Genomic DNA, 18,592 nt, shown 5'->3' on the forward strand with positions numbered 1-18,592 from the left:
ACAGACACAGGTAGTGAGTGAAACTGAACGAGACTAATGCCAAGAATTACTATTTCTTGATTCAAAGATGATCTAATTTGGAAGGGTCCCCGCTCCTGCCTTTATCCTAAAGAAAGGGGTGGGTACGCAACTAGGTCCTACCCTAGGGGTGGGACCTGGAAGGGGGGTGGTTACACCCCTCTCCCATGCCGGACTTTCCCCAGGCCAGGGGCTGGTGTGCCCCTGGAACTGGTTCTAGCCGGCAGATGCGTAGTGAGCACCGGGGTGCCACTTGCAGTCACCTTCCTGTAAAGCCCTGCCTACCCAGGATACACAAAACCCTGTCTGGGATGGTGCTAGCACCGCCCCTGACAGGAAACCCTTTGTCCAAGCTCCCCTCGCTGGAAGGACTCCCAGCTGCAGGGGGTCAGACTCGTGTCTGTGGTGGCAGCATCCATTTTGTGATGCTGAGGCTTGAGTTAACTTTAACCGGGGTTCACAGTTACATACATGTCGTGTCTCTCTAGAAGGGTGGAATGCTAACCCCGTCGCCAGAATTGGCGAGGGGTTAGTATTCCAATTCGTATGACACCTTACTCGACATGTTTTGATAAAGCGATACCAAAGATAGCATTTAACCGCGAGGATTATAATGCACTTAAAATATATGGTACGCGTTATCATGGAACAGCTATTAGGACTTGGTTCCGCAAGCTGCAAACGGGCTCAGCTCATGCCAGAGCACCATCTCACACGATTCCAAGCACTCTGCCTTCAGGATTGTCAAGGCCTGCCATAGGAGTGACTGATAGGAATCTGTGTGTCCATTTTAGGGTTAGATATAGGTATACTATATCTAAAGCAAGGGGTGATTACACCACCTTGCCCCAGCTGTCGTGGAGCCAGTTGTGTCAGATTTAGATGGACATCCAGGGGTGGCATATTACATGCTTCAGCCCCTGGTAGGCCCTGGGTACACCTATGCCCTGAGTTACAGGGTCTGATAAGGTGACCCAGGACCAATTGGAAATGTACCTAAGGTACATGGAATCCATTTTAGAGAGAGAGCAGTAGGCCTGGGGTCCTGATTGGCAGGGCCCCAGGTCAACTAAGTCGGAAAACCAGCAAAACACCAGGCAAAAAAGTTGGGGGCAACCATAGTCAGGTATCCACCTTCCTACAGACACAGGTAGTGAGTGAAACTGAACGAAACTAATGCCAAGAATTACTATTCTTTGACACAAGGCAATGTTCCAGAAGGGGTCTGTTCCAGTACAAAAACTATGTTTTAAGGCTTTTCCCACTTTGAGTGTGTGCTGCACACTGCAGCAAACATGCAAAAGTGGAACCAGGTCTCCTTGCTATGCCTAGCTCGTTGAGTCATACAATTTTGGCCCAAATTCTTCTCCACCAATATTTGTAGATAGGGATTTGTGTCAAAACCTACGGTGGTTGCACTGGAACGCCTATGCGCCACCCATGGAACACTCACTAGATGCACAATAATTCAAAGCAGTGCATAGTGCAATTGTGTATTACTTTGGGATAAAATACACCACAAATCAGGATTGGAGCTTGATACTAAATCCAACCCTAACAAATATCTACAGGTTTGAGTCACAAAAGAAACAGGTCAAAGCATTAGTAAACCTGGGCCTGAGTGTGATGAAATGTGACTGGGTAGGAGTGAGAATTAGAGTGAGTGAAAGTGAGTGAGAATGCATAATAATGAGAGCAAGGCGGTGTAAGAGAGTGTGTGTGATGTAAGGGTCGTATGACAGGCCTTCTTAGAAAAACCCTGGGTCAAGGGTCATATGTTGTCACCTCCTCTAATGTCATTAAGGTCATAGGGTATGTGATATCACTTCTGCTACCCCTGCATTTCAGTGAATTGATGCCCATGTCTTGTGGCGGGGTGCAGCGGGTGCCATGCCATGCTTACCCGAGGCATGGGTGCAGCACGTGCTCCACCCAATGCTATGCTGCCAGTTTCCTCGTTGGAGGGTGGCAAGAGTTCACAGGAGTGGGGGGTGCCAGATCCCGCAGCTCTGAGGCACACAAGTACATGGCTGTACTCTGGTCTTCTTCCTCATGCTTCTATATTTCCTTAAAAGCCATTAGTTGACTGAGAAAGATAATTAATTTCTTCTTGATGGGGGCTGCCAGGAGCTTCTCAATGTAAAGTGCAGCCAAACATGGCCTCCTTCATTTATTCTTCTCAAACATGAGGTGTGCTCTTTGATACATAGCAGGGACTATATAGACTTTCTAACAGCATCCAGACCAGTCTGTGGCACCAAGCACAGCTGTATTGCCCCATACACAATACGCTCCCGATTGTTCCTGCAATTTACTTTGAGCAGACATATGAGGAAAGTCAGAAGTAAACAAATACTGAAGTATTAAAGTTTGTCCAGGTCTGGAAATTGGACGAAGAAGGGACACTCACTCTGTCCCACAGAGATACTTCCATTATGTTGTACACTGTACAGGACAGTGAAAGAAAGGTGGATAGCTCTGGGTACAATACCATGCTTCAGGTAATGGAAATCCCACCAAAGTACTGGTAAAAACACCTGTGCTACAAAATACAGGATGGTGCAGAAAACATACTACAGCACCACCACAGCACTAGCATTGCTTGCCAAATCCATCCATGCAGCATTCGTTTCAACATAAGCAATAAAACAGACAATTTCTTAAAAAGCCATGGTTCAAACTCATGCCAGAGTATGCACCCTGAAGTGCTGAACTAGGGTCCGGTAGAGCTTGGTCCACAAAAAGCATGTACCATTTGTGTCTTCCATTCCCATGTCGGTTGCAGACAGGCCTCTTTCCAATGCTTGGTGACTGAAAAAAACACAATCGTTTACCAGACAATTCCATTAAACAGACTAACATGATCATAGTTAAGTCCACTGTGGAAGACAGTATCCAGATTAAGCCATTGCTTTCTGTCAGTGGTGAGAGGAATTTGCATACTTTGCTTTTGTGCTATTATGTGAAATGTTGGCAAAATGACACAAAATTACTCATAATTAAGCGAAATGTGTCTTCCCATCAATTTTGACGTGGGGGCATTTAACAAAGCACAGGTAACAACAGTCATTCACCGTATGTTGATCAAGTACGTTCACTGTAAAAAGTTACTGCAATTGGCACATTACGCAAAGTATCCCAATTGCGTAATTCAAGGTATTTCATTTGACACGTGTAACATGAAATTCCCCAAATTACGCATATTACGCCAGTGTAATTTAAATTTCTCCCAGGCCAAGTTTAAACATGCCAGTCCAGAAGCTGGAAATCTGAGTACATGTAGAGAATGTTCTTCTAAAGGAATGGCATCAGGGATAACTACTGTTGCCCAGGGTACCAATGTGTAATGTAAAAACTATAGGCTCTTTTGAGGATTGAGGGAATCATATCAGATGGGCAGTCACTTCATGGAAGGGAATTTTCAGGCACAACATCAAACGGTAGGATCAGCAGAACATGTCATTCCAGCAAGTGCTCATAAAGAAGTGAGAATGATTTGACTTGGGCATCATTTTCCCGCTCATAGCGGCAACATAGTAGTGCAGAGTCTGTAAAAACTTAAACTATTGATTTCATTGTGTGTGGCACTTTGTCTTGTTCTGCCTAAATGGTAAATGGTAAATGGTACTTCACAGTCAAAGCTGCAATAGATGAAGGTGGAAAGCCGCCACAAACAAGATGGCTGCCACTCACTACAGCCCTGAGTGCCAGGCATGTTCCCCTGCTCTAATCCCAGTGGAGAAGTCCCATCAGACAAAGTAATTCACTGCGGCATGTGGAGGAGGCAGCAGGACCTTGGCGGATGTTTTTAGTCAGCCGCAAGAGAAGGAAGAATGATGGGAGATTAAAAGAGAGGTGACGAGACCTGCACGCCACGGGAACGGGGCACTGGGGCCAGCCCAGTGCGGATTACTGCAGCCCCATTGGCTGTATGACACATCGGCTGAGGCAACATTGTCTGGCAACCGATGGACCCAGGACCAACAGCACGTTAAGTGGTGAGCCCACTGGACCTAATGAAAGACATTGACTAAGGTACTGTCTGCATTTCCCGAGTGAGGTGTAGGCACAGTGTGTGGGTATGAGTAACTCACAGCATTCACACTGATCTTCAACCTCTGTTGTGAAGGACTAGAATGTAGCAGCACTCCGATTGGTTGCCTACTAAGGTAAAGAGAGAGTGGCACACCCCCTTGCTTCTCTATTGAGTGGAAAAAGTAAGGGAGGGAGTTCAGACATTGAAGATCTGACCAGGTGGCATGGGCCGCACTTCACGATGCAGGTGATTATTCAGGTCCTCACAGGAGCATATCTATGTCTTGGAGGGAAGACAGAGAGACATCAGATATACATAACACAGTAACACCTAATCTCTGTGTTTTCTGATTGAAGAGAGAGGAAGAGAAGCCAAGGGGAACTGAAAAGGAGGGGCATGGATTGAGTGCCTAAGTGAAGGGTGGGGCAACACAGCACTGCCAATGGGGGGTTAGGATTCTACACATATTATGTCACAACAAAAAGCCCAGATATCCATTGTTTGCAGAAGTCACTGAAAATGTGAGAAAAGTCAGCAAACAACAGGACTCACCTGCCAAGAAGAACATAAACATGAATATTTTGTTACAGAAACTTACATCTATTAAATTCTCTCTGAAACATGGTAAAAAGAAAGCACTGCTGAAATAGCAAAATTAAATCACCACATGTCAGCAGTTGAAGAACAGACAAGAGCACATTAACAGATCCCCAGACAGGGCCCAGGAACTTTGGGCACTCTACAGTGAAAGGATAGACTTGGAGGATAAGGAGCAGACAGACAACATCTTGATTACCAGAATACCTGAAACCTTGGAGGGCTCTGACATGATAACACTCCTGGACACCTTTCTTCCTGCTCTGTTGCAAGGGAGCTACAGCCTTCCCTTAGAGTTTCAGAGGGCACATTGAGTCGGAATGAGACATAGGTGATGTCAGAAACTCCCTGATCTATTTCAGTCTGCTTACTCCAGCACAAGTACATTTGTCAAATAATTACAGCCCCTGGAAAGAAAAATGGACTCTTCCAGCACAATATCCACAACATGAGTGTATCGATGGACTTGTCTTCTGATACTAATGCAAAGTACAAGACGTTCCTTAGTTTGCACAAACAAAACATCCTAATGATCTGCTGGAACCCACCATCACCCTGTTGAATATGGGTGGCAGGCAAAGCAAGTTCTTTAACTAGAAGAGTTGGAAATGGTTCTATATACTTCAAAAGAAGGGACCATGGATGTGTCCAGGTCAATGGACGACACCGCGAAAGACTCAATGTCATCAGATCAACATCGACTAGTGAGACAAAAGACCTGGAGGAATCATTGTAGGAAAGATATTGACGGGACTCAGTTATGAGAAAATGAAAGTTGAAAAGCTCCAGACCACGGAATCCAATGTGGAGGGAGAGATATGTCGAGATCACTTCACAAACCATGAATTTCCTTATAGACTACCATAATATGGGTGTGAGACTCTGAGATGGGCCATTTATGGGAGATCTGAGGTGGTTTACTATGGTAAGTTGGAGAGTCAATGGCACCATTATATAGATAGAAGAAACTCCTTTCATTTGATGTTGTTCTTCTACTTTATCAGGGGTGTTGTAAGAAGAGGCACTCCAAATGGATTCTCTTTATTTTTCAGGAGTTATTGGTGCAGTAAACATGTATGTGCAAGTTTGTAGAGTTAATGGCCCAGGAGATTGGTTGTGAATGACACGAGATACTTTTCATAACCCTCCTTTGAGCGCTATAGTTGATGAGATAGCTCCATCTAGAACACAGCATTTATGGATGGGTTCGGGAGGGGGTGGGGGGTGGGACGGCAGATGGTAGAATGGGTTTTTAGTGATAATCCACCTGGCTAAAGGTTTATAAGTTTGTCTTGGCCTTGCTTTTATATATGGAATTGCACAGATAGTCCCAGTCATCTTCACTTGGGATAGTTTCAGGGACAGTCTGAGTTTTTCTTACTCCTCCTCTACCTGTTAATCTGACTCTGACAACAGTTAAACCAAAATGTTTCTTCACCGCATCACACCACTCCACATTTGTCATGCGTCAAGCCAATGGTCTCACATCCATCAGGCATCAGAATGTGTTGACCTTTTTTGTATACAAAGTAACACCACAGTTCTTTTCTTATAGAATATTCACCTCTCACCAATCAAAACAATAACACTAATGAGGGAGAGGGAGTGGATGGGTAAATCATCTAGTTTTGTAATGAATGGCGCGATGCTGAATTTACTATTGTATCATCCTCACTTAGATGAAGGGGAGAAGTGGCTTTTCTGTTTGAGAAAGCCATATCTGTGATGGGACGAAATATTTGTCAGGATGAGGAGTGTGAGTATGTATTTCCCAAAGTCACACTACAAGATACTACGTGGATGGTTGGCTTGGTATATGTTCTTGCTGGGAACAAGAATCCCTACCACTCATACCTTTCTAGAACCCTTGTTGATTTTGCTAACCACAAAATTAAACTGTGGTGAGACAGGACACAACAGTTGACTTAAACCTGGACAGAACTAATCCCAAAGACAAAAAAGGTGTTGAAGAAAGGGACATGCTGAAGGACTTGATGAAGGGCCACTTCCTTGTTGACCTGTGGTGATTACTACACCCCAACAGTAAAGAGTAAACTTTTTTGTCCTGTGTCCCTGCAGCAGAATCGACTTTAATCTCAGCTCTACTTCACTGCTGCCACATATTACAGACAGTACAATTCTAAAGGCAATAGTTTTGTATCATAATCCATTATTATTGCAACTGAACGTTGGGCTGATAACCTGATCACCTAGCATTGGAGCATCAACACTTTTGTGAACAAACCTGCAGATGCAAAGTGGAAGCGGAGAGCACACCTATGGACTTATCTTATGGAGAAAGAGGGGTTGGTGACATCACACCTGACTATTGGCAGCCAGTAAGGCTTTCATTCAAATGAAACCATCTAATGTCGTTCTTTTGCCCACTAGGCCAACCCAGTTTGGACCATTGCTCCAAGAGCTGGTTAAAGCTAAATATACATATAAATAAATACTCTGCATACAAACAAAGCCAAAATGGAACTTTACAGTTTGAGGATGAAACATTATGAGCAAGGGGGAAAAGAGGGGAGACTTCTTGCACTTCTGCTGTTCCAGGAGGAGGGACTCTCCATAAACGCAGAGGATCGTCTACTTAGGCATTCAGAGACTTTTAAAACAATCTGTATAAATCCAAAGTGGGCTTTACCCATGCACTGCAAGTAATCTTTCTATTGGATGTGATAGAGCCCACATTGAAGGAGCCATATGCAGCCACATACCTGGCAGTATCACAAAAGAAGAAATTCTAAAAGTCTCTAACATTATGAGTATAAGGAAGTACTTGGAGAACATGGCCTCCCAATTAAATACTACAAAATACCCAAAACTAGAGGGGCCCAGTTACTCTCTAAATCATTTAAAGATGTGGAAACTATGGGACATTAGAGAGAGTAATGTAATAGAGCAATCTTCACACTGATCCTGAAACGGGATAAACAGAGTTATTCTTGGGTCAGCTGTAGGCAGATCTTACTGCTTAAAGCAGAAATCACAAGTTTTTGGTTAAAGGGCTGGCAAATGGATTGTGTCTGCTCATGCCACAGCCTAACACCCAATCTAGGTGGGATTCGTACCAGGAATGTCTTCTGAAGATATCATGAGGACCTTACTCAACCTACTGTGGCAGGTGAGGGAGGATCTGGAGGAGAGGATGACGGTCTCACTCAATGCTGAAAAATCCTTTGATCAAGTGGATTGGGACTATCTATTTAGAAATCTTGAGAGGACTCTACTGAGTGTGGATTTCATTACTAAGGTGCATTGGTTGTAAACATCCCCAATAGCCTAAGTCAAGTTACTTGGATTCCTTGCTGGCTCCTTTCTGATCAAACCGGGGACCCATTAAGGATAGCCATTATCTCCCCTCTTATTTGTTCTAGCCTTAGAACCTTTAGCTACTAAGATCTGACAAACCCAGGAAGCTCCGGCTGCTATAGGGAATTTACTCATATATGCTGATAGTGTTCTATTGATGCTTTTAGAACCTAGCATTTCAATATTGAGAGTTATGACCCTCATAGAGGAATTCTCTCACTTCTTGGACTGTCGTATCAGCTGGACAAAAAGCTTCGGGCTAATGTCTAGAATCACAATACGGGCTGTTTTCCGTGAATTCCCTTTTAGATGGGTGTACCCGGCATAATGCTCAATAAGGGCCTCGAAAGGATGATAATGAATGATATCCATCCACTATAAGCTGAAAAGAAAGTAGACATTGAAAAACCGTCAAAACTTTAACTGTCCCCCTAGGGTAAAACAAAAGTGATTAAGATGAATACAGCCCAAATTATTAGGTCAAGAATTGATTTTGTATGATTTTCAATTTTCCTTCCTAGAAGTATTTGGGGTTACCAAACCTCAACTGTGAACCATTGAGCACCACCCAAGAGCATATCAAATATGTAGAATTCATCATTGCCTCTTAACTTTTATCAAACATTTGTTGAAACTTTCTTAAATCATTCATCATCATACAATAGAGGACTGTTATGCGAAACCAGGGGTAATGACCAAGATGTGGTGTCTCTGATCAAAAAATGCAACAATAAGTCCCCCTTAGCCATAGGGATTGTAAAAGATGAAGGCTGGCACAGAAAATATAATCAACACTATACATTGTCCTTATCTTTTAGGCGCTACAGAAAAACTCTCAGAAACTGAAAGCTGTATTGTGTGGAAAATGACACAACTGATTTGCTGTATTAGGGTCTTGAATTTTACCTATAGACACCGAGCAAGACATTTCTGAATGTGATACAGATGACTTAGACAAATTCATTTCTTTACCTGGTAACAGATTTTTAGCTGCTTGTAACCAATATAATCAATCAAAACTTCTGTTAATAACTCCCTTAATGTTTGATTTTCCGTTCGAGCTTCTGCTATATATTTTGTAAGCCTTTCATTTCTAACCTCATATCAACAACTCTCAAACAATTAACTTCTATGGACCCCGACTGAATCACCACTGAAAGCTGGGGACCCAGCCTAAGCAGCTTCAATGTTGTGAACCTCAACACAATTTAGAAACAAGTATGCATCAAGCAAATACACAAACTATAAAATATTTTATTTGTTTCCCAGACAAAAATATGCAAAAAACATAATTTTGGTTTTAATAGGAATTGGTGATGCTTTTCAAAATGTAGTTTCACTTCCAAAAGATGACATGATATGCTAGACACCAGTTTATCACTTTGTATCTTGCTCCTAATGCTTGCAGTCTTTTACCAAAACATATTTATGCATCTGCTGAGGCTACTATTTATCCATACTAAATTATGTTTGCTGTATCTGTGCTGCTCTTACAGATCAAGGTAAGGATACCTACTTAATATTTAGCCTCCAGTTTCCAGTTTCAAAATAATTCCTTCACATGTACAGAGCATATTTAAATTTGCCATTTTCAGTTTTTCTTCTTTATGTGTACATGCTTTCGAAGTTGTACGGACTTCGGTTAAGAACTATGGTATAGATTTAACTACCCACTATTTGAGATGTTCCCTGTTCTTTGTAGAGTATGTTTGTGTTAGAACTTTCTTGACAGAGATGTCGGAATGGAAAAGAATATATTTTATCAAGAAATTATGCTCTTGTTTTCTCCATCAAGGTTGAACCTTCTGTTCCCATAATTCAAACTGGTCCGATAATTGGATAAAATACTACAGTCAGAAATTCAAACATCATAAATCAAATAAAGACAACATTGATTTCAGAAATAATTAACTAGTGCATATCAAAAAATATACAAAGAGACTATGAGGAACATTTACTTTGGTCCAAGAAGAGAGTGTATGGACTTATCATTGATTTACAAGTCCTTAGTTAAGTTCATGATTCACTTTATTCTGGTAGTTGTGGTATCAATAACACTGAAGAAATGATTAAAAGGCCTTTTAGGTGGAAAGATTTAAGAAATGATGAATAACAATATGGAACTGTTTGTGACTTCACCATTGAACAACGAATAAGAGATTGTAACCAATGGGGTATTTAGATTGATTACCTAATTCACAATATCCTAGGCATGCTGCTGTATCAGTCGATGTCCTAGTAGAATTCCTACTAACAGTGGATTCACTGCTGTCCTGGAAGCAGTTGATTCATTTACAAAAATGGCACATTTCACTCTGGTCAAACGAAATACAACATAAACTAGTGAATTGGTCTTACAAAATAAAGTGTTACTCAATATATTACCAAAAGTAATACCTTCAGACCGGTGACCCCAGTTAATTCCATTATTTTGTCCGGCATTCTGTTAAGCACTAGGATCTGAAGCTTGCCTTTCATCTGCATATAATCCACAGTCTCATTGTCAAACTGAGCAAATTAGGCAAGATTTAGAGACCAATCTGCAATGCCTTCTACAAAAACAAACATGTTGGTTACAAGATCTTTGGTTGTCAGTATTGTCTCACAATAATTCAGTCCATGCTTCACCATGAGGCGGACTTTTTCATCCCAACACATGATATTTAAAAGTAGAACAGTTAAACGTTTAATGTAAAACGTGTCCTTCTAGTGACAAGGCCTCAAAAGCTATTTAACTGTATCAGGATTAGCCTCTTCCATAGGAAAACAGTTCTATTAAGAAGAACAATGGTCCTTAGCAGACTGAAGAATGAAAAACGAAAATACAATATAGGCCACAATAGGTTACTATATGAATCCACAGTCCAGCCGGACGAGGAGTTTTATTCAACAATAGTTAAGAATATGGGCCAGATGTAGGTGTCAAAATACCGGTCGGAATCGGTCGAAAAGACCGATTCGGCCATAACGAATCTGTAAAATTACAGAATTGGTAAATTTTACTGATTCGGTCAATTTACCGATCGGTAAAATTACCGAATCTGTATTTTCCTATGTAGGTAGCACTTCTAACAGTGCTACAGGGCCTTTAGAATTCGTTATTTACCATGTAATACAATTGCATGGTAAATAACGAATTCTTGTGTACATGCACATCTGTGCATGTACACCTGTGCCATGTGGCACACAGACATGCCCTAAGGGCATGTATGCGTGCCACATGGCGCACAAGCCAGTTACAGGGGTGCAACAGGGTGTCAAAGTGACAATTCGGTATTTTTACTGATTCGGTAAATACCAAATCGGTATTTGCTATTGAATCCTATGGGCTTCAAGGCCCATAGGATTCAATAGCAAATACTGATTCAGTATTTACCGAATCGGTAAATACCGAATCTTACCGATTCGGTAAAAAATACCGAATTATTACCCACATCAGATTTACCGATTCTAAAATACCGAATCTGTAAAATTCGGTATTTTAGAATCGGTAAATCTAAATTACCTACATCTAGCCCATAGTCAATAATTCTGAAACAACGGTTTCTATGATAGGGCACAAGCCTGTACCCTATATAGGAAAATGAGTGTGTAGAACATTACAGATTAATCAAACAAAACATATAAACATAAATACAGGCAAAAACTTTGAGCTGTAGTCACTCGCATGTATTATATTATGCAGCGAGTTTAACCAGAAATAGAAACCACACAAGTTAGGCACAATGGAAAACTGTGGTGCTATTTACAAGTGTCGACGTTTCGATCCCATCGCTCATTAATTCTCGGGATCATCATCAGGACCAAATAAATTACATTTGCCTGGTAAAAGTAGTAATAGCCTGATGGGGGTAAAGAACAGGGAGGGAAAATTACAGTGGTCTGTGAGAGACAGTTACGAAAATGAATACAACACTTAAGAAAACATTTAAGAAAACAACATGGCAGGGAACTAATTTGTGACTTGAGTGAAATAGTCATGCCGAATATAAGCCAGAAGGAATCGTGTGTGGTTAAAAAGTGTCTTGACTCAAACCTAAACAAGCATTAGAAATGCAATAGGTCTCGCAGCATTAGAGTTAGTGCTTTTAGAATTGTTTATGGGTTTTTTTGTAAATCTTTAGCATGAGGTTGAGGGTGAGTGAGGGTGAGTGAGGGTGAGGGGTTGAGGGTGAGTGAGGGTGAGGCTGAGGTGTTGAGGGTGAGGGTGAGTGAGGGTGAGTGAGGGGTTGAGGGTGAGGGGTTGAGGGTGAGTGAGGGTGAGTGAGGGTGGGTGAGTGAGGGTGAGTGAGGGTGAGGGGGTGAGTGAGGGTGAGTGAGGGTGAGGTTTGAGGGGGAGTGTTCGAGGTTGAGGGTGAGGGGGTGAGGGGTTGAGGGTGAGTGAGGGTGAGGTGTTGAGGGTGAGTGAGGGTGAGTTTTTGAGGGTGGGTGAGGGTGAGGCTGAGGGGTTGAGGGTGAGTGAGGGTGATTGAGGGGTTGGGGTTGAGGGTGAGTGAGTGAGGGTGAGTGAGGGTGAGTGAGTGAGTGAGGGTGAGTGAGTGAGGGTGAGTGAGTGAGGGTGAGTGAGTGAGGGTGAGTGAGTGAGGGTGAGTGAGGGTGAGTGAGTGAGGGTGAGTGAGGGTGAGTGAGGGTGAGTGAGGGTGAGTGAGGGTGAGTGAGGGTGAGTGAGGGTGAGTGAGTGAGGGTGAGGGGGTGAGGGGTTGGGGGTGGGTGAGGGTGAGGGGTTGAGGGTGAGTGAGGGTGAGGTGTGCAGTTGTTTTCAGCACTTTAACAGACACCGCATCAAAAAAGGGTAGACTTTTAACAGAGAGGCTAACTGGTACCAAATTTACCTCATTTTGATGTAAACGATACGTAGATAAAACCAAGCATTCCTGTTCAAATGATTCCAAATAGTTGCCCTCCGACGCAGAAGCATGTAAGGCAGTAGATGAATGACAGGTGGGATGAACCAGAGGAGGACTCTTGAGCTGGGGTGGGGGAGAGGGTGGAACATGGGACAATGACTGTCAGAGGCTAAGCCTGAAATCTCGAGAGGAGTTGGGAAAACGTGTTTTGTGAACAAAGTGCATGGATTAGCATTTATGGCCAGAAGTAGTGATCACATAATGCTCCACTTGAACGAAAGGCTGCCCTGGTAATCGGCAGCAGCTATGGCCTATAATACACTGGCAACTCTACCTTTAAGAGCACAAGATACAAAGCATTCGCTAAGCTAATAGGTCTAACCTTGGAGACCAATTGGCTTTGTCAATGGATTTTAGCCAGGCTGAACGGCACCATGAAATGTGCAGCATGGCTAAATAAAAAAAAATACCTTGATGTGACCAGTTGCATCATTTAGTTGCTGTGCCCGCACACTTGCATGCCTACAAAATGACGCAGATAGTTTCAGGTTTTTTTTTCCGTTGTTCTTTTTATTACTGATCCGAGCTGGATCAACAAGTTAAAAGAAAATACGTATGCAAGTGTTTTGTGATTTTTTGAAGTGCAGGTGGCGGGAGCTGGTGTGGCAACACAGAGTGCAGGTGAGGGGAAGCAATGGGGGGTGGGCAAGAGAAGCAACAAGTGACAACAAAGGAGGGCAAGGTGGGGAAGCAACATGAAGGGCCGGGTGACAAACACAGAAAGCCGTGGTGGGAAAGAGAAGCAGGGGGCAAGTAAGCAATGTGGAGTAGATGGGGGAGAAGCACACGAGCAAAAGCTCAACGGGGAGGACACAAGAGTGTGTGCAAAAACATGGAGGCGGGGCAGGGAGAAGCACACAGGTAACAGATAACTACAAAGACTGCAGAGGGATAGAGGTACATGACGGAGACAGGTGGAAAACACGTACACTCTCATGGAGTGCTCAACCAAAAAGAAAAAAATAGTGCTTGAAAAGCAATTGGGGTGGGGGCAAAAAATCCAATCAAAAGAGATGGTAAAGAGACTTGGCTTCATGAGAGGGACAAAGACACAAATGACAAGCTGGGACACAAAGACGCTGAAAAACGAGGGTGACAGGAATGCCAACAAGTGGTAACCAACGGGCAGGCTTCAATCCGATATGTATTTTCATAGCAAACCAACAATAAGTCTTTTGCAACCAGAAAGCTACGATGTCTGGCAGGCACGACCAAAAACCGGAATATGATTGGAAAAAAAAAAAATAAATAAGTCTGTAACAAATGCAATACCGGTTGCTCATTTGCAACGGGCCATGGGGAAACTGGTCGGGTTTCGACATTCAAGGTGCTTAGGAAAAGAGCAGCCAGGGAACATAGAACCATCTCAATTCTTTCGCGCTCACAAACAGGCAGAGAAACACACGCAGAACCGGAGCTTGGCCCGTCTCAGCATTTATCACACAACTGCAGCAAACGGTATCAACTTCTTGTCATAGACGGAATAACAGAGAGTTACCAGAAGCCAGAAGGTACACATGATTGGTGGAAATGTTGGAGCCCGTTTCGGCCGCCGTCCTCGGATGGAGTACCGCGAGCTAGTGGGATCTCCGTCTGTCCTTCTCCAAATAGACACGGAAGCGGAGAAGGACACAGAGAGAAGGCAGGTGGTGACGGAGGAAAGCGCCAGGGTGGACAAGAGGAATGGAACGAGATGGGGCACACGGAAGAGGAGAGGGAGAAGATTAGCGGGAAAAAGAAAGGGGCAGAGTATTAAACACTGAAAGTAGCAAGAGAAAGAGGAAGGAAGGGCAAAGAAAACAAGTAGTGAGGGGGCGGAGCTGGGGGAGGGTGCGAGAGAGTAGGCAAGGCTAGCGGCAGGCAGGGGAGGAGAGGAGGAGGGGGGAGGTGGGGGAGGGCGGGTTTGGAATGACGAGCTCGCGAGGCGGTGTTGGCGGGGAGGGGGCGGAGCGGGGGAGAGGGTGTGTGTGAAACGAGACGGAGGGGAGAGAGGGGAGGGGGAGGAGAAAGAGAAATGCGACACGGCGGGAGGGGGCGGAGCGGGGGAGAGGGTGTGTGTGTGTTGTTAGGAGACGGACGTGCACGCGCACGCGCTTTTAAGGTCAATGCGCATGCGCATAAGCTCAATGCGCATGCGCATTGACCTTAAAAGTCACGGGCACTGCAAGGAATCGCCACGATTCCTTGCAAGTTAGATAAAGAGTCGATGAGCCCCTATAGTCTCGCTTGCTCGATGCGCATGCGCATCGACAGGCGAGACCTAAAAAACCATACTGTTGCTTGGGTGCAAGGCATATTGAGATTCATGCTTAAGGTCCATACATATTGGCGCGGTGGCGGTTTGGGTGCTCGAAGCGACTTCTGGGAGTTCATAAATATCGGAATTGCCCGAGGCTGACGAGTAAAGGTGCCACTAGCGTTAACCCCAATCACCCACAAATCATTGCGACATGTCGATAATACAGCATTGGCGCGTGGAATAAGGAATTGGAAATATCACAGTGCACCAGGCAAATGTGACTCTGTAGGAGCCAAGGAAGGCGCACGGAGGGTCAGGGGAGTGAGCTGAACCATTTTGACCACTGTAATTTTCCCTCCCTGTTCTTTACCCCAACAGGCTATTATTACTTTTACCAGGCAAATGTAATTTATTTGGTCCTGATGATGATCCCGAGAATTAATGAGCGATGGGATCGAAACGTCGACACTTGTAAATAGCACCACAGTTTTCCATTGTGCCTAACTTGTGTGGTTTCTATTTCTGGTTAAACTCGCTGCATAATATAATACATGCGAGTAACTACAGCTCAAAGTTTTTGCCTGTATTTATGTTTTGTTTGATTAATCTGTAATGTTCTACACACTCCTTTTCCTATATAAGGTACAGGCTTGTGCCCTATCATAGAAACCGTTGTTTCAGAATTATTGACTATATTCTTAACTATTGTTGAATACAACTCCTCGTCCGGCTGGACTGTGGATTCATATAGTAACCTATTGTGGCCTATATTGTATTTTCGTTTTTCATTCTTCAGTCTGCTAAGGACCATTGTTCCTCTTAATAGAATTGTTACCCGTGGTCCCTAGCCAATTATCAGGTCCCCTTGTCTTTCCATAGGAAAACAGTGGCAGTTAATATTAAAATGAATAATGTTGTCTCTGCCTAGGAACCAGCTTGAAAGTAAATTATTGCTTTACATTTTTTTTTTATTATAAATGCAATTCATAGGTAAAATCAGATCTGTACTAAATATCTTACTAAAGGCACTTTCAAAAAGTCTCAATTTGCCTACGTAAAGCCTCTAGAAGTACATTTGCCTGAGTTTCCAACCATCACCCAGAAGTTGAATCGCTCCTTGGTGAGTGTGAACTGGCTCCCAGAGAGACAAAGGCCTTGGGTGTGGAAAGGTGTTCTGTTCTTCTGATAGGATGGCCATCTGAGTGGTGCTCATTAATTTAATTATCTTAAAAGAGGCCTACCCTATCGCAGACAAATGTAGATAACACCATGGCCTGCCACCTTTTTTAGCCTTCTAGCCAGTCAGGCACCAATCAGAGTGGGAGAGGTGCTGCCACCAGAACTTGTTTTGCCAGGGTTGGCTCCACCGCCATGGCAGAGGAGCATAGCCCCACTGCTGCTACCCAGCAGAGACAACAGTGACAAATAAAAGGATAATAAAATAATGTATTAGCATTTTATTTTTCACTGTTTCCTCTGCTGGGCAGCTGAGTCACAGGGTGGGGTGGGGCCTGGCCATCCTGGACTTTAGGGAGGAGGATATTGCGTACATATTACACAGATACTATTGTACTATTGAAGGGTTTAGAGGTCTATGTTAATCACAGTGTTACGTGCTACAGGCAAATCCTTCAGCCTATATAATGCACACAGCGGCAGGGGGCTGTCCAACTCAGACATGCATACCATAATACAATATTCTAAAAGTATGTAATCCTGAAAGATTTTTGATTTAATGTTGCCTTTGTTTACTTCTTGTAGGACCAGAGATATGTAAGCTGCGATGTCTTTAGGTGTGGCTTATACTGGCCTCCTCAGAGGTAGACATACAAGTGATGCGCAAAGATGTTATAGTGAATCACAGAGCTACGATAATTACAGGAATAAGAATTCCACAGCAACCTACTGAAAAAAAATAAGAGTTTTAAATATAAAATTTAAGACTTAATTAGAATAGATTTAAGACTTTTAAATATTATCTCAATCCACCAAGATTAAAAAAATATTGTGGTGGCATTGCACCATGTCCCCCTACAAATGTTATTATTTTTAGGGTGACCAACTCCTTCCTGATCACGAGGCACACTTTCTCCAGTCCTGCTCTTTCCTGTGATCAACTAATGCATTTTGAATCTAGCAGTTTTGTTTTTCTTCTATTAAAATAATTAGATTAACAGGTGTGCAAACAATGATTTGTGGGTGGATAGTTCAGGGCTGGAGCGAGTGCCCGCATGACCTGGAGTGAGGCGGCCCCTTAACTCTGCTTCAGTCTTTGCAGTGAGCCTCGCCCTGGGCCACGTGCCACATCCCAGGCAGCCAAACATATTCCAGGCCTCTAGGAAGTGCTATTTTAGGCTGCCAGCATAATACTCACAGGACAGAACCAATTGTTCTCTTTACTTCCCCCTTCTTATCTACCAGAATCTCCCTAAAATGTTCCCCTTCCTTGCAAGAATTGCGAAGTGAACCGAACAGAGCATCACTTCACCTCTGATGCCTAAATATATATTACTTGGTACTTCCAGGCAGCTCGCCCAGGGGGCTATAAAGCTGAACTCCCCGGTGTGTGGGGTGCACACTCTGACACTGACAGCTGCTGCTGAAGAAAGAGCCTCGAGGCGCGCCCGAAATGTAAGTTCCCATATTATATTCATGCCGTTGAGTTAATTGATAAAAATAATTAATTGCTTGGAAAGTTACATTGTAATAATACATTGTGGCCATGGATTAGATAATAAACACCAGGGCCCTTATTTATGAGGCCTTGCGTCAGTTTTGCGCCGCCGGTGCGTCACTTTTTGTGACGCACCAGCGGCGTAAAATATGCGCCTTGTTGCGCCATATTTAAAAAGTGACGCATCTAGATAGATGTTTTCATAAATGAGGCCCCTGGGGCCTCATTTATGAAAAGTGACGCATCGTTGCGTGAAAACAGTGATGCGTCACTTTTCACTGCGCACTCCTTGCGACACCAATGATGCGTCATATTTACTGTATGATGCATCATGTCGCAAGGACTTACAGATACGTCAGTATTTCTGACGTATTTGTAAGCGCAAAAGTGACGCATTGCTGAAGTGTGTCACAAAAGTGACGCAACTCCAGCAATGCGTCCTTTCACATGGGGAAAGCCCCATGTGAAAGGGCCTGCGTCAGTCTTACGCCTGCTGTGAGGCAGGCACAAGATTTTGACGCAACAGCATCCTAAAAGTGACGCAGTGAAATCTTATAGATTTCACTGCGTCACTATTACGAGGCTTTTTGCGGGGGAACGCCCCCTCTGCATACATTATACCTGACGCAGGTATAATGTGGCGCAGCGGTTTAAAAAGTGACGCATCTACCTAGATGCGTCACTTTTTAAATATGGCGCAACAAGGCGCATATTTTACGCCGCTGGTGCGTCACAAAAAGTGACTCACCGGCGGCGCAAAACTGACGCAAGGCCTCATAAATAAGGGCCCTGAGACCGAATTA

At 43.6% G+C, this 18,592-nt stretch overlaps 1 protein-coding gene across 1 annotated transcript in view; it reads left to right on the plus strand.

The window, feature by feature from the left end:
- The first annotated feature begins 17,496 nt into the window (after positions 1–17,496).
- LOC147689680 (C-reactive protein-like) overlaps positions 17,497–18,592 on the plus strand; it is a 55,739-nt gene continuing 54,643 nt past the window's right edge. Inside the window, exon 1 of the mRNA XM_086937151.1 lies at positions 17,497–17,746. Coding sequence (XP_086793277.1) covers positions 17,609–17,746 — 138 coding nt within the window. The 5' untranslated portion in view covers positions 17,497–17,608. The remainder of the gene's footprint in view (positions 17,747–18,592) is intronic.

The sequence above is a fragment of the Lissotriton vulgaris genome, chromosome 9, assembly GCF_964263255.1.
Source record: "Lissotriton vulgaris chromosome 9, aLisVul1.2, whole genome shotgun sequence".
NCBI classification, from domain to species: domain Eukaryota; kingdom Metazoa; phylum Chordata; class Amphibia; order Caudata; family Salamandridae; genus Lissotriton; species Lissotriton vulgaris.